The sequence below is a fragment of the Ovis canadensis genome, chromosome 10 (assembly GCF_042477335.2).
Source record: "Ovis canadensis isolate MfBH-ARS-UI-01 breed Bighorn chromosome 10, ARS-UI_OviCan_v2, whole genome shotgun sequence".
In the NCBI taxonomy this organism is placed as follows: Eukaryota; Metazoa; Chordata; class Mammalia; order Artiodactyla; family Bovidae; genus Ovis; species Ovis canadensis.
In genome coordinates this window covers 44,593,820-44,617,487 of record NC_091254.1, presented here as the reverse complement: position 1 = coordinate 44,617,487, position 23,668 = coordinate 44,593,820, and the positions used below count along the sequence as shown (strand labels likewise).

The 23,668-nt window shown below is 44.5% G+C and overlaps 1 protein-coding gene across 10 annotated transcripts in view; it reads right to left on the bottom strand.

Annotated features, from left to right (window-relative positions):
* Nucleotides 1-571: 571 nt before the first annotated feature.
* Nucleotides 572-23,668, bottom strand: part of HMGB1 (high mobility group box 1) — a 130,098-nt gene continuing 107,001 nt past the window's right edge. For 3 of the 10 annotated variants that reach the window (XM_069601622.1, XM_069601625.1, XM_069601623.1), the window contains exons 2-7: nucleotides 9,798-9,855; nucleotides 7,227-7,375; nucleotides 4,328-4,491; nucleotides 3,971-4,116; nucleotides 3,324-3,498; nucleotides 572-2,272 (exon numbers count right to left, since the gene is read on the bottom strand). In XM_069601622.1, the coding sequence (XP_069457723.1) occupies nucleotides 2,096-2,272; nucleotides 3,324-3,498; nucleotides 3,971-4,116; nucleotides 4,328-4,477 (648 nt within the window). In that variant the 5' untranslated portion in view covers nucleotides 4,478-4,491; nucleotides 7,227-7,375; nucleotides 9,798-9,855 and the 3' untranslated portion in view covers nucleotides 572-2,095. Of the gene's footprint in view, nucleotides 2,273-3,323; nucleotides 3,499-3,970; nucleotides 4,117-4,327; nucleotides 4,492-4,738; nucleotides 5,666-6,545; nucleotides 6,877-7,226; nucleotides 7,376-9,797; nucleotides 9,856-23,668 lie in introns of those variants that run through there. The other 7 variants (XM_069601620.1, XM_069601629.1, XM_069601621.1 and 4 more) reach the window with 7 other exon arrangements.

Here is a 23,668-nt window from a genome sequence, read left to right as displayed (position 1 = left end):
TTCCTGTCAAGACCTGAATCCAGTTAGTTAACCCCAAAAAAATCCTTGTTCCCATTCTCAACATCTTCTGCCACATAATACTCAAGTTCCTCAGGGCAGAATTTATCCATTTAGGATTGCCTACTAGCAACAATTTCTATAGCTATAGAAAACTTGCATGTAAATCAGAGATAACGCCTTGTTCCTCTTGACCAAAAATCTGGTAAATTTTGACAATTTCAGCCTTCCTTTGATGTTCTCTCCTTTAGCTTAGAAAAGGGAAGTTTAGATTTATAATCACTATTCTCCTGCTTTTTACTTACATGTGCCTTGCTTTGGAAAACGATCTTATTCAGTAGTCTGAAAGCAAAATTAGCTTTTTCCTAATTCGTAGATACAGCAGCCTGAGAACACATGGAATGTCTCATGGAAATCTTTTTTTATCAGCCCATTAACCTATTTATAAGGGTGAAGTGAGTATTTTTAAAGGGATAAACTTTGGCAGCCCTTACACTTAAAGTATGTTGCTAAGAGATATTAAGATAAAATATGTATATAACAAAAATCTTAAGTGAAAGCCATTTAACTAATATTTAAAACCTCTGCAAGTATTAGTTTATTAGTATCATTCAGGACTCAGATGTTCAGTATTCCTCCTGAAATTACATAAACAAATGCAAATGGAAAGAATCCAAGTCAAAATTATATAACAAAACAGCACTCCATCACAAAAGCGTGTAAAATTACAAGAACGCTATTTTAAAACACTGGCACTTTAAGAGAACAATAATCTCAAAAACCACAAAATTGCCAAATTGTTCCCTAAACTGCTAAGCAGATAAACATATGACCCTAATGAATGAGCTGGAGTTTTGTAAAGAAAAGTCAAATTCAAATAACTCAGTTAATTCATACTGAAATATAAAGTGTCTTCCTCCCTTGTCTATTCAATTTATAAAGGGGCAAACCATAATACAGGAAAATATACCTGATTTAAAATGTGGCATATAACTTTAAAAGCCGGTCTAATTAATTAAAAATACCTTTAACCAAGGGTCTCAAGTTTCCTCAACAGTCTCTACTTGGATAAGCAGGAGAAGACATTTACAGCCAGTACTTTTTCCCAGAGCCTTTGCTGGGACAATCAACAAAAAACCAATATGGCAGTCTTGTATTTTAAGCTCACGCTTTTGGGGATACATTCTCGGGTCTTTAACGTGGGAACTGCAAATATAACTGCCATTACATGGTAATGGGAGTTAAAAAGTGTAGAGTCCTCATGTAAAGATTAGAACATACTTTTCTATTAGTCCTTCAAGGACAGACTTTCAAAATGTTTGATTCTAATAATCCCGTGCTGTGAATGGATTGGTTACTCTTCACTTGGTAAATGTAACTGGGCTATGTGAAATCCACTATCAGCTGGTCAAGATCTAAGTTTCCGGTTATGGGTGAAAGCTGTCTCAACTCAACTTTTATTACCCTCACCACGGGTATATGCAGGGTGTGCAGACAAGAGCTGTCTATTTATCAGCTAACTATATGAAAGAGAAACAGTGTAATAATTCGTGTGATCCAAAATGGGCAAAAGCAAAAGACTAGCTTCCCCTTAAGAAAAATTTTCAGACCTATGAAAAGGACAACAATACTAATAAAAAAAATTGTATTTACTTAGAAGCATTCAGAATGTCAACAAAACAGCTGCAACTTTTTTTCTTTTTCTTTTTTTGCAATTACAGAGTGGTATTCAGTTAACAGAACAACAATTATTCGTAGAAGCTGCATCAGACAACTGAAGATGAAAAAACTACCATCCCCATATATAACTAATTTGTGCTGTGCACCAACAAGAACCTGCTTTCAATTTCCATGCCAATTTACAACCCCCATACTGTACCAGGCAAGGTTAGTGGCTATTGAAAATACCACCAGGACAGGGCTATCTAAAGACACATTCGGTAGTGTGTTAACTATACAAAAAAAGACACTGTACAGTTTAAAAACAAATCTTACACAGCCTTACATTTCAATTTTTTTTCTTTAAAAGGAGTGAGTTGTGTACAGGGGGGTTAAATGCTTTATAGACAAGAAAAAAAAAAACTGCGCTAGAACCAACTTATTCATCATCATCATCTTCTTCTTCCTCCTCATCCTCTTCATCTTCTTCTTCCTCCTCATCCTCTTCATCTTCCTCATCTTCCTCCTCTTCCTTCTTTTTCTTGCTTTTTTCAGCCTTGACAACTCCCTTTTTTGCTGCATCAGGCTTCCCTTTAGCTCGGTATGCAGCAATATCCTTCCAAAATAAAGGCAGGAAGAAAGTGGGACGAAAGACAAAACAGTTAAGTAAGGGAAGAAATAAAAGTAACATGGCAAAGCTTTATGGAAAAAACAAGGACTCAGATACACTAAAATACCATATATCTGCAGATTCACACCAACTTGGACTTTCACAAACACTCATAAAAATATTATGAGATAACTGTAAATAATCCAGAGCTCATGGTATGACATTGTCTAATATTTGCATTGCTATGCCTCACTTAAGTACAACTTATGTACCACATCCAAACTTTAGTTTATTAAAACTAGAATGTAGAGACTGATTAAAGGGTAGACACTGCCACCTTCTGAATGCAAAAAAGCATTCTACAGGTTTATACTGACAGACCCTAATCTGTAGCAGGAAATCTTTCCTTAAAAAAAAAAAAATTTATCTGCCACCAAGCATGCAATTAGGTTCAGAAACATCTAGAAATGGATTTATTTCTCCAAAATGACTAAATAACCTAAAATCTAACTTTACTTAATATTTCAATTAAAAGTATAAGGGGGGGTTATAGCTTATATCAATTTACTGTACAGATCAAAATATTTTAAACTTTCTAACTTAGTCAAGTTTTTATATTAATATAAGGGAGAGAACATAAGTGTTTCAGGGTGTTTATGAACATTATAGATCTGTTATTACTTGGTCCAGTCTATTTTTATGTTGTGTGCCTGAACATTTAAAATGATGACATTATCTGACTCAAAGTGACTACCGGAATTTTCATAAATTCACATGGTGGAGAATAACAAAACCAGCTTAAGTGTATATGGCCCTTGCCCAAGACAAATTACGTTAAGTCAAACAACTAACAATTTATTTGATCTACATTCTTTGAGAGATGGAAAGGGACTTGCAGACTACAGCTAATGGTGCAGTGAATAGTTGTTATACTCAAAACTGCACCACATGTATCAGAAATCATAAAACAGGAAAATAAAGCTGCAGTACCAAGTACAGCTGTTGATCTAACATCTGGCATACTCTTTCATCACTACACCAAATCTGCACTGCTTACCTTTTCATATTTTTCCTTCAGCTTAGCAGCCTTCTTCTCATAAGGCTGCTTGTCATCCGCAGCAGTGTTATTCCACATCTCTCCCAGTTTCTTTGCAACATCACCAATGGACAGGCCAGGATGTTCGCCTTTGATTTTTGGACGATACTCAGAACAAAACAAGAAAAAGGCCGAACTAAAAGGAGAGATTGAAGTTTAGAATTGCAGGTTTACCAACGACAACGCTGTACTACTATATAAAAGCCGCTTCTAATTTCTACCACATATTTGACAGGGTACAATGTTATAAAATGCTAAATATCCCTCACTAGACTTAATTTACATAATTATTTTAACTTATAACATTACTAGTTGAACATATACTATTTATTAGTGTTCCAAATGAACATTCTGCAATTACTCTTATGATTTCTCAAGAAATAAAAAAGAATCAAAACTACATTTAGAAGACATATTGGGGGAGGTCAGTATCTAATTTCACTGCTCTAACTAAAACTGCCACCCAACAAAAATTTTACAAAATTTAAATATACCAATACCACTTAGCTAAGAAACTTTGATTACAGACTGGAGATCCACAGGGTGGCTTGCTAAATTTGTCTACTATAAAATACTTCCTGAAAAATCAAAACAGGCAAGATACTTACGGAGGCCTCTTGGGTGCATTGGGATCCTTGAACTTCTTTTTTGTTTCCCCTTTAGGAGGGATATAAGTTTTCATTTCTCTTTCATAACGGGCCTTGTCCGCCTTTGCCATGTCTTCAAATTTTCCCTTCTCTTTAGCAGACATGGTCTGTAAAAAAAAAATTGTAAACTTAAATAAGTTAACAAAATTTTAACCAGTTGTGAAGTGTGGAAATGGATAAAATCAGTATCCTTTGCTACAAAGATTTAGTAACCTGTTCCAACATCAACACCCACATTATGCAAATTGTACCGAGGCTTAAAAAAAAAAATCGCAATCAGCCTTTATTACTTACTCAGTAGGTGTTCAGCCCTCTTACCTTCCACCTCTCTGAGCACTTCTTAGAAAACTCTGAGAAGTTGACTGAAGCATCCGGGTGCTTCTTCTTGTGCTCCTCCCGGCAAGTTTGCACAAAGAATGCATATGATGACATTTTGCCTCTCGGCTTCTTAGGATCTCCTTTGCCCATGATTAATTATTTTTCTAAAAAATAAAAAAACACATGTTTAATGTTAACAATGAAATTTATGGCACCTAAGAGCACTCTAACTTCTTAGGGAGTCAATGAACAGCATGGCACTGGTTATTAAACACGGCATCGGCATTAACCCCTCACAATATCAAAGAAAATGTCAGGGATCGACAGTTCCTAGAAGAGTCTGCACCAACCCATTAAATGGTCCTTCAGTGGGATCTCAAAAAAAGTGGAGACACAATGGTAGGCTCATACCGTATGTGACTTACGTTCCTGCAGCTGTTTTGAATGTAATACTTAAGTGGTCATTAAATTTTTTTTTCATGTAAGAAATCGTTATTAATCAACAAATCCAAAGGTCAGAAAAGGAATGCTGCAGATTCATGCAGCTACATAAGGAGTAGGTAAGAGCCAAAGTTGAGTAGACCTTTCCGGATTACGGGCCAGATTCCCCGCTCGTCTAAAGTTTTCCCCATGATTGCTTTAAAATATTCTCTTCTCGGCACAAAACTTTGCCGGGAGGAGGGACCGTGGAAGCGGCAGCTCGGACCCAGGCTGGGGGTGGGGTGGGGTGGGGGGGGTTGGCGGTGCTATTTGCGCGGCTGCCACCGCCAGGCAGCCTCGCTTCCTATCGGTTTGGCCCCGAGATGTATTTCGGTTCTGACTAAACACGTCCGGTCTGAAGTTTCTTCGAGTAAACAAGGATGAGGGACAAAAGCCACTCCTGCTCGTGGCTCGGGCTGCCCCCCCGCCCCCACCCGGGGAGTATATATATATATAAAAAAGCCCTGAAAAGTTGGGGCGCCGCGCGGGGCGGGCTTCGCACACCTTCCCGCCACCCGGGCCCCCTTACGCCCGCCCGCTCGCCAACTTCGGGGCCGCGCGCTGGGAGGCCGCCACCCCCCCCGGGGGGGGGGGAGGGCGACCGGGCCTCCAGGCCCGGTTCCCCGCGCGCGGGGCCCGCCACGTGCGCCCGCCGCCCCGCGCAGGCCCGCCGGCCTCCCCCATTTTGTCGGCTCGGCGGAGGGAGCAGCCCCGCTCGAAATGGGGGCTGGCTCCGCCCGCGGCCGCCGGGGCCGGCGCGCACGGAATGGCCGCTGCGCGTCTTCCCCGCCTGCGCCGCCGCCGCCGCGAGGGCGAGCGAGAGAATATGGCTCCTTCCCTTTGTGTGTGTATGTGTGTGAGTGTGTGCGCGAGAGTGAGTGTGCGAGAGTGAGTGCGAGCGCCGGCGGGCGGGGTGCGCGGCGCGCTCTGGCGCACACACTCGGCCATGACGGCCGGGGGGAGGGGCGGGGGGCGCGCGGCCGGACCCTCCCCCTCCCCCGTCCGCGGTGTGTGTGTGCGAGGGGGGGGCCGCCTCGGGAGGCGCCCCCGGCCCGCCGCTCCCCGTCTCCCTCCGCGCGGCCCGCCGCCCCCGCACTCGGGGGGACGCGGGGCTGGCAGAAGAGGAAAAAAAAAAAGTTGCCTCGGAACTGCTGCGCCCAGCTTCCCCCCCGCCCGCGCCCGCCTTGTTTTCTCTCCAGCCAGCAGCGCCGGGCCGAGTCAGCCATGTTATCCAGCGAGCGCCGCGGCGCCGCTCCCCCCCGCCGCCCGGCCGCCGCGCCCGGCCCCGGGCTCGGGCTCAGGCCGGCGGGCCCGGCCCCGCGCCGCCGCCCCCGGCCCCGGCCCCGCGCCGCCGCCCGCCCGCAGCGCCCGCCCGCCCGCGCTCGCTCGCCCGCTCGCCGCCGGCGCCCGGCTCTGCGGCGGCCAATGCAGCCGTGAAGCGCCGCCCGCCCGCCCGGCGGCCCGCCGCCCCCCGCGCACGCCGGCCGCCCGAACGCTCGGCCCCGAGGGTTCAAAAACACGTTAAAAAAAATTTTTTTAATGGAGAAAAAAAAATTTTTTTTTTTTTTTTGCGCCAGTCAGCGCGGACGCCGCCGAGGGTGGAAACTCGCGGGGCTCGGGGCTCGCGGCGCCTCAGGCGGCCCCGGGGGCCGGGGCTCCGGCGCGGGGCAGGGCTCCCGGCGCCCGAGGGGAGGCTCGCTCCGTGCGCAGTTTCCCCCCACGGTCCCCCCTCATTTGCCTTTGTGTGGATCCTGACCCGCCGGCTCCCGGCCGCGGGGATCCGGCTGCCGCGCGGGCTGAGGAGCTGCCGGAGGCGCTCTCCCCGCCGCGGCGCTGCCCCGGACTCACCCTCCGCGAGGCACAGAGTCGCCCAGTGCCCGTCCGGCTCTCACTTGCCCCGGCGCTGTCTCTATGGAGCTCAATGTACTGCAATGGCTGTGAGAGCGGGAGCCAGACGCAGCCTCCTCACTCTCTCCGCTCTGTAACATTACTCTCCAGCCAGCGCCGCGCCTATTGGCTACCGCCAACTCACGGGGCTCGCTCATTGGCCCGATACCTCCCATTGTCCTGACCAGAGCCCGCCTGCTATTGGCTGTCTCCGGGGACACGTCATCAAGGATTGAAACAGCGCGCAAATCTGAATGTGTGTGTGTGCCGGGCAGAGAGGCTGAGGCGGGAGAGGCAGAGGCAGAGGCAGCAGCTGCTACGGGAAAGCAGAGCTCTATGGTGTATGTGTGCATGTGTCTAACCCAAGCCAGCCCCACACCCGAGCGGCCGCCGGAGCGAAAAGGGCCTGACTTTTCCACAAGTGTCTCCAACTCCTCAGGCAAAAGAGACACCCACAGACCTCCCCCCCCCTTCTCACCCCAAACTCACTTCCACAGCCGTTGAGATAAGAGGCCCCAGACTTTTAACAGACCTTCAAAAGTGAGAGCGACACGATGAGATCACGGTCCCCGAAAACCGGGGTTTCTGCTTGTGCAGAGGGGCGAAAGCAGCCAAGATTCGAACTTCTCAACCACATACGGTTGCATTACACTCTAGATCTCTGGAAAGGCAGGGCTTTTCCTATAAGAAAGTGACAACGATCCAGTCAGCCGCTTTTAAAACATCCCTTTTCTGGGCTATTAAGCCCGCACCGTCAGGTTTGCAGAGCAGCTGAAACCTTGAGTCACCCAACAGGCATTTAGTTTCATCCTTTTTCTTGGTTTGCTCGAGTTTCACAGCTTGTCTGGAACTTTTTATTTAAATACAAAGCCCTGTCTTAACTTCCTGGAAATCAAACGATTCTTCCATGAAATTAAAGTACAGCCACTTCATTTCGATACGGGGTACTCTAGCAGGAAATGTTTGGGAGGGCCTGCTAGAATTAGCAAATTCATTAGAGACCACATTTTTAACTGTTGGGCTGTTTTATTTGACTTGGTGTGGATTACTGTGATAATCAAACGAATCCTTGTGATGCTATCTTTCCGTCCCATCGCACCACTTAGTGCATCCATGTAACTGCTCTAGGGTTACAGGAGTTGTAGGTATATTGTTACCCGGAGGATTAGATGGAGGCAGAGAGTGCCCATGCCCAAATCCATAGGCTGTGGCTTCCCTAACCCACCAAGTTGGCTGGTTTTAACAGACAAACAGATTATGTCTGTGAGGAAAATGAGTGGGCTCTAATAACCAGTTCTGGAGACCATACGGTTATATCGGCCCTTTATGAAACTATTATCTATTGCTCTGTAGCCTGAGCAGACCACACCCCTATTCAGTTACAACAGACTTCCCTTTTTTTCACTCTCTAGTGGTATATTTATACACTTCTAAACCCACCAGCCAATTTCTCCAAATTTAACAGACCAAAGTTAAATCGTTTTGTTAGTTTTTTTCATATATCCCATGTAAACATCCGCAACATAATATGCTTTCTCAAATTTATTAAGCTACATGAGGACAGACAGAGAGATAACCTCTCCTGACTATGATTTTAATGCTTACTCCTTTAAAAAAAATACATAATTGCTATCAGAGTTTATAGTCTTGGTGAGTGGACAATGCATGCTATATGAACATGAAAAGAAATAATGCTAAAAATATATAAACTGGTATAATGTGCTTAAAGTTATTGGTGTTTAAAAAAGCAAACATCTAAAGTTAACTTTTATACTGTTTTCATACATATATGCTCTTCTTTACTTCCCTCTATTAATCTAATTTTATGGTTTATTTAAATCTGTTATTTTAATTGTTTTATCTTCTCAATGACTGTATTACAAAATATTCATGAGAATGATTACACTTTAAATGGCATCCATGATATCAAAATTTGACTATTACTTGAAGATTGTACTATCAGTATTTTCCAGGAGCAATGTTGGGTTTGCTCTGGATCAACCACTTTTTTAGATACTTTTACCAGTTATTTCTAATAGCTTACTCCTTCCAGGGTCAGTTTATGGTCATAGAACAACAAGAGAACAATGGGCCCAACACAGGTTTCTATTTCAGTAGGATGCTATGGTAAGTAACAGGCACTGGATTTAAATATCAATAGACCTGAGTTCAGATCCTTGCTCTGCTACTTACTAGCTCTATAATCTTAGACAAGTTTGTTTTTTTTTTAACTTCTTTGTGCTTCAAATCTTTCAGCTATAAAATGGAAGTTATCACTAAGTGGTTGTAAAGATCAAACTTATTTTTCGAAGATTTAAGATTATGCTGACCTCTTTAAACTCATGACTTAGAAAAACTCAAGTGCAATTAGCCTTGAGCTTTTCTTCATATTTTAATTTTATATGAAGGCAATGGCTGCAAATTAAGCTTTTTAAAAAAATTCTATCCTCAAACAGTACTATTCCTCATTCAGTCTAGTGATGGTTGCTTCATTTACTCCCAAGTATATCAGGGGCCATGTCACAAGGAAGGATATTAAGACCTCCACTTACAGGCACATTTCTCATATTTGCTTTCTGTGATACAAAGGGAGGAACATAAAAAGGAGACAAACTTTCAAGTAAACCCTACAACTTCCAGCTTAGCCCGGCAACTTTAATGGTCACTTATTTATGATATTAGACACTCTCCTTCTATGCGAATCATCAGTTACAAACTGGCATATGTTTTACTTTAGGGTTATTGAGAGTTTTATCCTAACTTACAGAGTTACCTAATTTAAAAAGCTTGATCACTCTCTCCATGCCCATTTCAGGCAACTGAATTTCATATCTTCATTAACATAATTTATGCCCTTCCTGGAGCCAGCCTCTAAGATAGGTGAAGTGCCTCTCTTCTGGGATCCCATAATAGTCTGTACATTAACTACTATGCTCACAATTGTAATTATCCAGTTATGTGTCTGTTTGTTCCACTGCACAGCACCCCTTGTAGGCAGGAATTTTATTTTTGCATCCCAAGCACCTAGCACGGTACCTGACATATAGCAGGCACTAAATAACGTCTACTGAAGAAATGAATTAATAGCTGAAAGAGTACTTACTGCAAATTATTGTTTTAATCTTCCTCTTCCATCTTTGGAGATAAACATTGGGGTATTTCTAAATCAGAAGGCAGGAAAATAGAATAATCAGTAATAAGCACATGTTAGGATACTAATACTGAGGACTGATGTCAATGGCACCTCGTTCTTATAACTGAAAAAGAGGAAGATGGAGTTGGGGGCTGGAGGGAATTGCAAATATAGACAGACACATATATTTGTACTATTTACCAGCTCCCAACTAGGCCAAGGTTATTCCTAGTTGGATACAATGAACTATGGCAAGCCAAATAAGAATTTATCACAGAAAACTGCAAGAATGTCTGCCCAAAGGTTGCTTCCAATGGGCATTTGAAACTTAACTCTAATGTAAAAAAAAAAAAAAGTACAAAAAGCAGACGGGGCCCTGGGTGTTTGGCTGCAGGATGTTGATTCCTCCCCATACAATGAATCCGAAAGTCAAGCTATATGAATTCTCTTGTTGTCTGTCCTTCTCACAAAGGGCCAGTTTCTGAAAAGGAGAAACAGTAAACCAAAATGTCTGAAGAGGTCAACCACACTAAGGATCGTATACACTTAAAACCTTTTTTTCTGGATGCTGACAATACAGGGGAGGAATTCAGGAAGAGAAAACAGTACAGGTTGTGAACTAGGACACTGAGTCCCACCACGTGTGGCCTATGGTAGCCATTAGGGTGTTTGCTTGTTTCCCCAACTCTTGCTTAGGGGCTGTGATGCCTTATCTCACTCGTGAGGATGTTATAGGATTAAACAGATGGGCCAAAAGAAAGACCCAAGGAAGGCAGAGGAGTGGTGTTACTGTATCTGTCGGTGAGCACAGAAGGGAAACTGGCTGCTTAGTACTTCTGCCTCGGCCCGAGTCTTCTGTCCCAATGTGGCTTGCAGGTGGGGAAATTAGTGGTTTCAGCTGTGGGCAGATAGGTGGCTACGCAAAAAAAGAGAAAAAACCAACAATAACAAAACAAAACGGTATGTAAGCAAATTTTTGTGTGTTAGGGGGGCATGCTGGGCAGTTTGCAGGATCCTAGTTCCCCAACCAGGATTGAACCCAGGCCCTCGGCAATGAAAGCAATGGAGTCCTAACCACTGGACTGCCAGGGAAGTCCTGGACACAAATTTATACCAACAATATCTCTAGAACTGCAATATTTCACTGGTGAATACGGAAGAAAAATTACACCTTTTTAAAGATAAGGTGCCTCTTTTCTAGTTAGCCAAAGAATGGTATACATGAAGAGGGGAAACTCATTAGTAAGTTTTTATAAAATGGTGATCTAAATTCAGAAAAGATCATTCCTTTAGGTTTTGATCTCAAGAACCATGTCAACATGCCAAATTCACATGCCCTATTAGGAGTGTCGTAAACCTTGAGAACAAATGTCTTAGCATACCTGCTAGGTAGGATGGCTTATAATAAAAAAGACAGACATGGCAAGTGTGAGTGAAAATGTGGAGAAACTGGGACCATCCTATACTGCTGGCGGGAATGTAAAACAGTACAGCTGCTTTCCAAAACAGTCTGACAGTTCCTCCCAATAATATACCTAGAGTTACCATATGACCCAGCAATTCCACTCCTAGGTATATACCCAAGAGAAACAAAAACGTCCACATAAAAACCCGCACATGATTGTTCGTAGCAGCATTATTTGTAATAATCAAAAAACAGTCCAAAGGTTCCTCAACTGATGAGAGGATAAATACAACGTAGTATATCTTTATGATTGAATATTATTCATTGATAGAATACTGACAAATGTCACAACATGGATGAACGTGGAAAACAATATGCTAAGTGAAAGAAACCACATACATAAAACCCCACCTATTGTACAATTCCATTTATATAAAATGTCTAGAATAGGAAATTTATAAAGACAGGAAGTAGATTAGGGGTAACCAGGTGTGGGGGCCTGTGGGGAAGGGGAGTGACAGCTAATAGGTTTTCTTTTGAGAAGATGAAAATGTTTATTATAATAATGGTTGTGCGACTCTGATGATACCAAAAATCATAAAACTGCATGTATGTGAATTCTGTCTCGATAAAGAGGTTTTTTAAAAACAGAATTAATGTTTTATGAAACAAAACACAGAAAGAGACGACAGATCACTACCCACTTGTCAATCCTGTCCAGTACTTTCCTGCTCTTCCTCTTCATTCAGTGGACATTTCTTCTGTTAGTGGAATTATATATTCTGCGCTTAAACTGTATTTTTGCTACAAATTAATTAAAAGAGCATTCTTCTGGGGTACCTTGGGAGGTTTTCCTTGAGCTCTTGGGAAGACTGTACTGTCAGCTAAGCCACAAAGCATCGGGTCAGACTGTGCAAACTGGCAGGCCTCTCTGGCTTCTGGGACATGCAGATGCTCCATTTGGTCAGCACAGTTTTTTTTAAAAAGGTGGATTTTTTTTCATATTAAAAAAAAATCCAGATTTTGAACAATCTGAGATCTGATCAGCTTGGCTCCACATGTAGGCAGGTTGACGATCCTGTGGTCGACCCCCTTGAAGGAGGTGGGTGTTCTGTCGTCTGCCGCAGCCCCACGGTTCCAAAGCACCTGACCTGCCTTCTCACCTGGCTGGCCCCTGCAGACACCTGGGTTGGCAAGTCCTGAGCTGGGTCCTTAGGATTTCAGGACTACAACCTGTGATTCTGTGATGTTCTTTGCTCAGAGGTTCTTCTCCTGAGAAACACTATCATCACACAGAACAGAGTGGGAAACAGAGCCAGAGAGGTCCCTCAGGTGAGGAGCAGAACCATGTTTGGCGCTATCACAAGTAGCAGGTACTCCTGATGAGAAACAGAGAGTCTGGCTGGCTACTTGTCAGAGGCTGTCCTACAGCCCAGACAAAAGACTAGAAATTGGGCTTTATATACTGTATCTCTCCTGTGTGCGGGGCTATACAGAGACGATTTCATTTCATCCGCACAGGATGAAAATAATTGTACAAATAATTCTAAGGAGGCTTAGAGAGATCCCTTCAGTTGTCCAAGGTCTCACAGCTAGTGAGAAAGTAACAATATTGACCCAGTTTTGACTCCAAAGCTGAAGTTTTCCCCACTAAGCCTCATGGCCTTTCAGTTACTAGCCCAGCTAATAAAAATTTAAAGACAATCACATTTTCCCACCTAAATATACCCCATATCCTCATGGGGATTTGATGTCAGTTTATCGCCTTGACTTTCAAGGTTTTTGAATAGGGCCCATACATTCTGCATATATAAATCTTGAAAAAGGTTTCATGAAACACTGCAATAAAGGTGGGAGTCAAGAAGTCCGTCTTCCATCGAGGGTAATGACAGCTCTAAGAGGCAAGTGTGGATGCTGCCTACTGATGGGATGGGACTGAAGGGGAGAAACGCCAGGACAGCTGCTGCATCCAGGTACTGCAGCCAGAGACCCCCCGCACAGCCAAGGAGGCTGCTGCCAAATCTGTGGGGCTGAGAAAGATAGGAGACAAGAAGGAAGAGTGCCTTGCTCTGCCTGGAAGATCAAGACAAAAGCAGGCGTTCCAGGCCTTTGGGAGAAGCGAAGAAGATGCTTGAACATCCCCAAGGCCTAGGAGAGAAATCCTATTAGAGCCGATAAATATGGGGTTCATCACCTTGGATCTGTCTTTGTCAGAGGCCAGGCAGTCTCTCTTCGAGCAGAAGATAGCTTTACCTCCCCACAGGACAGCTTTTTTGTTGAAAACAAACAAACAAACAAGCAAACACAGCACCCAAAATGGCTTGTGGGGCTAAATAGAAGGTGACCACCAATCCATACCTGTTGTTCATGAAGGTGTTAAAAAAAAATCAACAACAGAAAACCTGCGTGCTTTTTCCCCCCAGAGGTTGCTGTTGATCCTTGTTCTAAGGCTTCCTTTTGATTTCCAAGAACAGAAATAAGCAAGTAGGAAGGAGATAGCATGATTTAATATATTCTAACATACATACTACCAGCAAATTGACAGTCACATTCTGAAACGGAACTCTGCCTGAGAAACATTCATGGCATTTGACCAGTGATCTTGCTTCCAAAAAGTACTCAGAAAGTAATCAGAAACAAGTAAAAAGCATGAAAATTTGAATAAGAGTATTAACTGCAGAATTATCCATAATGTGTCAACAACCTAGGTGTTCAGTGAGTGGCTTGGCTTGGTAAACTGTGGGCCATCCTCATGACAGATTATTATTAGGCTACAATCTTATGTAACAGGAGGGAAAGGGGCAGGGCACAACTTCTGAAAGAACAAGGACACAACACAAACCACATAAACCAATTAGATCAAATGGGACCAAGATGGCAGGCAAGACTAGGCCTTGATCCTCAATCAGCAAGTGAAATGACACACGCAGAGGCACCAGGACAATTCCAAGTGAAAGCGAAAGTGGAGTCGCTCAGTCGTGTCCGACTCTTTGTGACCCTGTGAAACTGTAGCCCACCGGGCTCCTCCGTCCATGGGATTCTCTGGGCAAGAATACTGGAGTGGGTTGCCATTTCCTTCTCCAGGGGAATCTTCGCGACCCAGGGATCGAACCCAGGTCTCCCACATTGCGGGCAGACGCTTTAACCTCTGAGCCACCAGGGAAGCCCATGACAGTTCCAAGGCACTATCAAAATACCAAGGAGTGGGTGGTAGCCCAAATCTTGAAAATCTCCATCCCTTCCCCAAAATACCTGATTGGAATAATCCTCCCACTCATTAGCATATGAAATTACCAAACCTATACAAAACTAACTGGGCCATATTTGGGGGCCACACTTGCCCTCTGCGATGGCCGACTCTGTCTGTGGAGTGTGCTTCTCTCTGAATCTGAACAAATCCACATCTTACCTATCACTTTGTCTCTCAGTGAATTCTTTCTGGGATGAGACATCGAGAATCTGAGCTTCATTAGGTTCTGAAACCAGGTACCAGAGGGTTTTGGCTGGGTTCAAGTCCCAAGCAGGGTCGATTCTAATTGGTTGATGCAGTTGTGTCCTTGGGCTATGTTATTCTTTCAAAAGTTGTGCCCTGTTACACTTCCACTGCAAGGGACACAGGTTCAATTCCTGGTCAGGGAAGTTCCACGTGCCACGTAGTGCACCCCCTCACGCCCCAAAACAATTAGAAACAAAAAACCTCTAATTTCTTAAGAGAAGAAATGTGCTAAAGGAGACTCAAAGATTGAGATCATTTAAAAAGAGTTAGGCCTCATTACTCTAGAAATTCTTCCCCCAAGACAAATATACAATCTATAATATATAAAAATCATGTACATTCATCATAGCTCTAAGTTAAGCTGTCTTGGCAGGGGGTGGGTAGGAGGGAGGCTAGAGGGAGGGGATGTATGCATGCGTATAGCTGACTCACATTGTTGCACACCAGCACTGTAAAGCAATTACAGTGTAACTAAAAAAATGAAAGTTAAGGCGTCTCCACTGTCATCTAAATCTGACCAGCCTCTTAACACAGATCAGAATCAGGTATCTGCTAGAAGGAAAACTATTAGTGTTTACATGGAAAAACTTTTGCCTCACCACCGATGTGTCTTCTTTAACGACTGTTTGTTTCCCATAATTCAGTCCCGAGTCATCTTCTCTTTGCTTCTCTGTTCTCTTACAGACCCCAGGGACCAACTCCACGTGGAGTTTTAACCTCCATTTCTATGTAAATGACCCCAAGTTTCCCTTTCAGCCTTTGGTTCTGTCCAGGATCACACTGGGTCCCAATGTCTCAAGCCTATAGGTCTGCTCCCAGAGTCACACTCCATTCTCATTTCTCTATTTGCCAACTTCCTACACCAGCTCCAATTCTAAGAGCTCATTCCTCCCTTCTGCTTCCCTCACATCAAATTCTGTAACATTCATGTCACTGTACTTTTAAATCATCCCCCATCCCAATTTTTTTTTTTTTTTCATTTCTATTGCCCCCAACTGTAGTTCTGGCCTTTATTACTTTGTGGATAAGCATGGAGGCTTTGGAACCAGACACTCCAAAGGTTAAAATCCTGGCCTTGGCACTAACCAGCTGTGTTACTTTGCGCACAGTGAATTAACCTCTCTGAGCTTCAGTTGCTTTGGTAAAATGATAATGCCCCTTTCAAAGGGAAGTTGTGAGTTTAAATTAGCTCATATACATAAAGAGCTGAGCCTAGTATGCAAATTTCTTAGAATTCTGTAAATGAGCACCAGATGTTGGCTGTTTATTTTAGATTATTTCAAAAACTGGTATTTTTAATATTTTCCTAACGCATAAAACTCCACTGCTTAAAAACTTTCCATTTAATTACATTTTCTTCCCAATTAACTGCCAAATCCTCACTGGGCCTTCAAGGCCTTCCGGAAGCAGGCAAAACTTGTCCCCTTCTCTCTCTCCCATGGCTCTCCTAATTTCCAATCAAATTGGACCTTGTACTCTCCTAACTTCCAGCTTCTGGTCACGGTGTTTCTTTTGCTTTGGAGTGTCCTTCCCCCAACCTCCACTAAACCCAACCTGTCCTTTAAAACTTCCCCAACTGTTTACAGTTCTCAACTTCAGCTTTTTCATTTGTGAACTCTGTCACTTTTGGTTGTACCTTTCTAATGGCTTTTACAGTGTTATAAATAGAATGACCGTAGATTATTACATAGTTGATAACCTATATAAATACATTATACATTATGTTGCCTTACCTATCTTTGTTTCTCAGCACTCTTTGCCCATCACAGGTATTTAGTAAATGACAGCTGAATGTCAGGTGAGGTTCAGTTTTCCGTCCACACCTATCACCGTGCTGATACTCAATTTTAATAAACCATGCCTACAATTTCCTTCTCTTTGCAGAATAAATTACACTCTAGTATGCTGGCTCAGATCTTCCCTGGTGGCTTAGACGGTAAAGCGTCTGCCTACAATGCAGAAGACCTGGGTTCAATCCCTGGGTCGGGAAGATCTCCTGGAGAAGGAAATGGCAACCCACTCCAGTATCCTTGCCTGGAAAATCCCATGGATGGAGGAACCTGATTAGGCTACAGTCCATGGGGTCGCAAAGAGTCGGACACGACTGAGCGACTTCACTCACTCATGCTGGCTCAAGGCATGTGGGGCAAAACCTACTGTTGTGTTGCCATCTTGGTTGGTCAAAATCTGTGGATACTGGCAGCTTTATGCAGTTAAGTTCTATTCAGGTTGGTCCCTATTCTGATGGTTCGGAGCAATGGTTTTTATGAATTAGTGTTTTCACAGATTTTTTGGTTTGGTTTTTACTGTGGGAGGAGGTGTTACAGTTCAGAAGCTTGCAAATATATTTATTTTTTTAAATTCCCAGATCTTATTAAAAGTCCTTAAAGTCAAAATGATACCACCAATAACTAATACTAATTGACTGTATATGTGTGTGTGCGTGCTCAGTTGTGTCCAACTCTTTGTGACACTACAGATGGCAGCCCGCCAGTCTACTCTGTCCATGGGATTTCCCAGGCAAGATTGCTGGAGCCTGTTGCCATTTCCTCCTTCAGAGGATCTTCCTAACCTAGGGATTGAACCTGTGTCTGCTGCATTGTCACTCGGATTTTTCACCACTGAGCCACCAGGGGAGCCCAGTGGATTGTAGGCATGCAGCAAATTTTGAGGTTAACACAGTTTTTTGTTTTTCCTGCATATTGCCAGTTATCACAAAAATTCATAAGCTCCCCCAAAATAAGTCCTTCCTGTGTAGCAAATTCATTTTGGCACCAAAATGTGTGCCACCAAATAGTTCAACAAATTCAATCCAGGTTTCAGATTTGGGTAAAACCAGGTTACTTTGCATGAAACGACTCCAGAGCTCCTGGGAGCAGTGTGGGGGATAAGGGTACCCTGCGTGGACCCAGCAGTGGCAGAACAGAAGTGGAGCGAGGTGGACCGGACCTGCAAGGCCCCAGCAAGGACAGACCCTCCCCTCCGTCTTTTGGTCCCTCCCACACTGCTAGGGCTCCTAGCACCCGGCTCTGCTCCCCCTCCTCCCCCCCCCCCCCACTCCTCCCGCCCTGCTCTTTCTCAACAATGGCTCCTGCTTCACAAACACGGTGCTTAAAGCACCTAGTTCCTGGGATTTATACTTGCCAAGTGCTGTGGGGAACAAGTTTTTCTCAAGCCCAGGCATCAAAAGGCACTTATTTCAACACTTGAGCGAAAAATAGTAACTAAGAAAATCAATAATTTCATCCCAAGCAGGAGAATGGATTTTTGTGAGCCCATCTCTATGGTTTCCTGCCCATCTTTTAAAAAAAGTGTAATATTAGTCTCTTGAATCTTTTTTCCTCTCGTGTTTTCTTACCTTACCTAAAGAAATGTAAACTTTTTGCAGGTAGAAACGTATGTGAACGGTTAATTGCTCAGTCATGTCTGACTTTGTGACCCCATAGACTGTAGCCCGCCAGGCTCCCCTGTCCATGTGACTTCCTAGGCAAGAATACTGGAGTGGGGAGCTATTTCCTCCTCCAGCGGATCTTCCCAACCCAGGGATCGAACCTGGGTCTCCCTCATTGCAGGCAGATTCTTTACCATCTGAGCCACCAGGGAAGCTCAGGAACATATATCCTGACCTAAATATTATGCGGTAATAAGGTGTCTTCAAAAGCTATGTTTCTTAAATATAATTAGAAGACTCAAAGAATATCTTTACGTGGCTATAAATTCCTTGCTGGTTAAAAGTGAGCCTCTTATCTTTTTCAAAGGTTTTTTTTTTTTTTTTAAATGGAGCAAAAGAACACAAATGAGATTAGTAGAACTGCTAGAGCAATAGAAGAATGCCACAGAGGTGGAGGGAGACGCCCACCAGAGCAGAAGCCAGCGCCAGAGTTCCACTCTAAAATGCTTCTGAATCTACCCAGCATCTAAGAAATGCGGCCCAGGGCAGGTTGTGAGCCCTAAATGTATGGGTTAGATGCTATCTAAATCCACACAGAGCAATAAGAAAGAATGTACATGCGTATCTCCCAAAGCGAAAAGATTGGAAGAGGACCCAAGGCAGAAGACCTGCATTCTTCTAAACTGAGATGCCGACCACATCACTGCTTGGAACTCTGAAGATTCAAGGACACACCAGACAAGTGGAGCCAAGAGAGCCTGTGAAGGAAAGGAAACCACTGTCTTACTCTGTCCCAGCGCAGTTCAAGTATTCTCAGTCTTACATGTGCTACCAAAGGCATACGGTTGTCACAGTACTAGGTTAACGTTTGTAGCTGAGAAAGAATCCACGTGAAACGCTTGAGAGAGCTCTTTTTAGGTAAAACTTTCACTTAGGAAAGTTTCCATGTTTAATCAGATCCCTTCCCCTTCCTCTGGTCTCCCCTTTACTCTCTGTTGTCTAAGAAATTTTTAAAAAAATAAAGAAACAAGGACCCATCCATTTGTTAGTGAGAGAATAAAGGGAAGGGCAGCATGGAGCTTCTTCCATCAGAGTGAGAAGGCATGTTGTTCAGCTGAAAGTGTCTGTGGATGGTAGGTGAGGGGAGGGGGCAGAAACTAATATTTACTAGGCGTGTCCATATGCTAGGCACCATAAACGCTTTGTATGTAGCATGTGAAAGTGGCTCAGTAATGTCTGACTCTTTGTAACCCCATGGACTATAGCCCTCCGGGCTCCTCTGTCCATGGGTTTACCTCCTTATAATTCTCCGCTCCTTGGGGTGCTTGCTACTTCCTTATTTTACAAAGGAGGAAGGTAAGGTCACCTAGGCTGACCCAGTTGGCCCCTCTGGCTCCAAAGTCCAAGTCTTGTACATGATGTCCTGCACGGATGTCTCCTTATAGTCTCTGCTTTGGCACCCCAAACCCAACAATCTCAAAAAGGACCCATTTCCTCCTTGGTTCCTCCCTCTCCCTAAATCCCAACAATCAACAAATCATCGAGTCCCGTGGTCTCCACCTCTTCCATCTATGTCTCTGGTCTACCTCCTTCGCTTTTTTGGAAGACCACTGTCTTAGTTCAAGCTGTGGTCTCCTGCTTGGGTTTATTCCAACAGTTTCTAACTATCTAACGTCTCTGGGCCTCAGCCTCAGAAAACTCCAAGTGATTTTTCTAAAGTAATTAAGATGATATAATCATGGTATTCCCTGACTTTAAAAAAACCCTTCTGTGACTTCCCACTGCCCTTCAAGAGAGCCTCCAAACAGCTTAGCGGAGCGCCACCGTCAGCGTCTGCTGCCCTCTCCTGCCCGACGCCCCAAGCTCCCACAGTTCCCCGGGCAGCCACCGTTCCCTCAATCAGGATGACCCTCCACCTGCCCGCCGCCTGCCTGAACCTTCAGCTTAGACGTCTCTTGCTCTCAGAAACCCCCTCTTAGCGCCCATGCTCAGCGCCCACTTCTGGCATCCTCACCAGGCCTGAAACTGCCCACACACGTGGCCTTCTAGTCTGCAAACCCCTCAAGTGCTGGGTGGGCTTTATTCACCATGTTTCTTGGCATCAAGCTGAGCGCTTGGCCTAGAGGAGCCACTCAATCCATGAGTAAATGCTTAAACAGAGCGGGGAAAGTAATGAAGAGCCATGGGTCTAACCATCACTTTGCTACCAACTCCTGTATAGTTCAGGCTTCCTTGGTGGCTCACGGGGTAAAGAATCCGCCTGCCAGTGCAGGAGATGCAGAAGACCTGTGTGCGATCCCTGAGTTGGGAAGATCCCCTGAAGGATAAAATGGCAACCCACTCCAGTATTCTTGCCTGGGAAATCCCATGGACCAAGAAGCCTGGTGGGCTATAGTGCATGGGTCACAAAGAGTAGAATACAGCTTAGCAACTAAACAACAACAAAACTCACATGAAAACAAAATGCTAATGACACAAACTACTCTGTATAAAATAAGTAAGCGACAAGAATCTATTGTACAGCACGGAGAATGCAGCCAATATTTTATAATCACTATAAATGGAGTACAATCTATTAAAACTTTGAATCACACACACACACACATGAAATGCTAAGCTTTCCCATCCTTCAGGTGGGATCTGCATCTCACCCCTCACTCTCCATCCCCAGCCCTGCAACCCTCTCCCAGGGATCAGGATAAATATGAGAGGGTTTCGTGTTTTTTTTTTTTTCAATATTTAAAAAACTGACCTGGAGGTGGAAATATATAGTATGACCTTTGATTCTGTAGAAGACTCTTCTTTCAGGTGATAAAGACCCAAGAGGATTAAACAGCCAAAAGATCTCACGAAGCTCATGACTGTGCAAAAAGTGGGAGATATGTATTCATGTGGAAAAGAGGAAAATATCAGGGGGCAAAGTCTCAAAAGTACTTATAAGGTGAAGGGCTCTGAACTCCTATTTGTAATACAGGAAAGGCATCTTGGGGTAGACTCTGGGCAGCCCCCCAAAGACACAAACTCGGTGTGCTGTGGCCGTCACAAAGCCACCAGGCTGTAGGGTAAACAGAAAACACCGTTACCCTGCCTTGACTATATACGGCTTCCTTCAGGACTGAGGTCTGTCTGGAGATGGGTAACAAAAATAATCAAGAGCATTTCGAGTTTATAAAGGTGGACTTATAAAGAAAAAAGACAGTAGATCTGTAATTAGCAGAGCTAAAGAGTAAAGGAGGAGTATGATGTAGGAAATTCAGTCAAAAACGCACAGTAGGGTAACCCTACACACCTAGAAACAGTGGTATCGCCTTAAGGTTGAATCAAAGTGAGAGGTAGGGACAATTGTGGGTGGAAAGTGTCATACGATATTATTTTAAGTGCTATTTTCTACTTACTATACTATTAAGTAGTAGTTTAAAGAAAAGTCATGGAGATTTAGAACATGGTTGTAATCAGCCCCCAGTGTTTTAAATGAAGTTCCCAAGAAGGCCAAGGTCATAATATTCCGCTATGGTGGAGTAATAGAAAGAACGCACGCCTCCTGACTCTTAGCCTAGCTCATGCTCTTTTCTTGATTTCATACAAAAAGACTGTGACAGATGATTGAGACCCAAAGAATCAGGGAAGTTGGAGACAAGGCCTGATAAATAATGTACTGTTAAGGAAAACCAGAATCACGTGTGCGGTAACCCTCCACATTGGAGGCTGACATGGTAGAGTGCAACAATGTTTTCTCACAAAACAGCCCTTTGTGCCACTGTTGGAGGCAGGAGACTGGCCTAGGTGACCTGCTGAGCTAAACCCATCTGGCTTTCTCACTCAGAGCACCTATCCTCGGAACTTGAACGACGACACACTGTCCACCAGGGCAGTGCCCAGACTGTTTCCCACTGCTGCATTCCCGTCAAGGTTGGACGTCCAGGCCAACTCCAGCCCCTCCAGGAATGCTGACACTTGCTGGGTGGGGAGGGCAGACAGGTGCCAGTGGAAGTGGTATGGAGGACACGAGCGCCAAACATCCCAGGAAACCCGAGTGCTGCATCCGCCGGGAGCCTGGTGGTCAGAATGCTTGGAACCCAGGAAGGCTGGGAGCGGGAAGTATCTCAGGTATTCCAGTCCTCCCCTCTCGGCACTGGGGAAGCAAGAGAAAATAAAGCGGGGAAACCTGTTGGACTAGACCGTCAGGGCTGTTCTGAAGTTGGCGGCCACCTCCCGCTAGAAGGGATCTGATGGTTTTTCCTTCTGAGCAGAGAAGACGTGAAGACCAGAGGGATTCGAGAGAGCAAGCGAGCTGCCTGTTTGCCAAGATGTGTAGGGAAGACCTGGAAGGTGTGAAGGAGCAAGCTGCAACCTAGTCCTTCCAGGCTGAGGTGACGCCTTTGTTGTTGTTGTTTAGTCGCTAAGTCACGTCTGATTCTTTGCAACCCCACGGACGGTTGCCTGCCAGGCTCCTCTGTCCATGGGATTTCCCAGGCAAGAACACTGGAATGGGTTGCTGTTTCCTCTTCCAGGGGATCTTCCCGACCCAGGGATCGAATTCATGTCTCCTGCATTGGCAGGCAGATTCTTTGCCACTGAGCCACCAGGGAAGCCTGGGGTGATGTGTACAAGTGCACAAACAACATGCTTGTGGGAAGCAAAGGAAGCTGCTCGAACAGATACATACTTCTTCGGCAGAGGTATGCAGCTGAGGGATCAGTTTCCAAAAGTTTGTCTCAGCAGAGAAAAAAAGAACCCCAAATGTTTCACCTTTTTATTCAAGCTTGTCTTCCTTCTCCTAGTCCATCTTATGTTAATGAAAAGACATTCTAATGGGAGAAGTAAGGAATACCAGGAATGATCAAAGAGAAAGGTGTGAGCATGAAGCTGGAGGACAGATAAATGCAGGTGAGTGAGAGACATGTGGGCGCCTGTGTGGTGGGGGGGGAACAGATCACGGCATTCTTCCCTCTAACACCTTGCAGGACAAGGAAGTGACTGTTTTCAACTACGTGCATGTGTGCGTGCTTAGTCGCTTCAGTTGTGTCCAACTCTGCGACCCTGTGGACTGTAGCCTGCCAGACTCCTCTGCCCATGGATGCTCTAGGCAAGAATACTGGAGTGGGTTGCCATGCCCTCCTCCCGGGGATCTTCCTGACCCAGGGATCGAAACCTCATCTCCTGTGTCTCCTGCACTGCAGGTGGATTTTTTACCGCTGAGCCACTGGGTCAGCCCTTTTCAACTATGTACCTGTCCACTAATAACCTCTACCTCCCAGAGGCTAGCACTACTGGCTCGCCAGGCCCACAGTGAGGTTTGAGTTTAGCATTTTACCTCTGTGTCTTAATCTGCAAGGAGTGGGATTAAATATTCAGCAAAGAGCAGACCACAGGAGTTGGCTTTGCTGGACACGCTTCTGGGGGTGATGACCAAATAGGAATGCTCTTTTATTCCACCTTTTTCTCTGGGAGGGGCAGAGACTCATGAGGATTTATGCAGACATTTGCAGAAAAAAAATAAGTATTCCAATTGAATTCTGACTTGGTGATTTTGAACAACCTATATATAA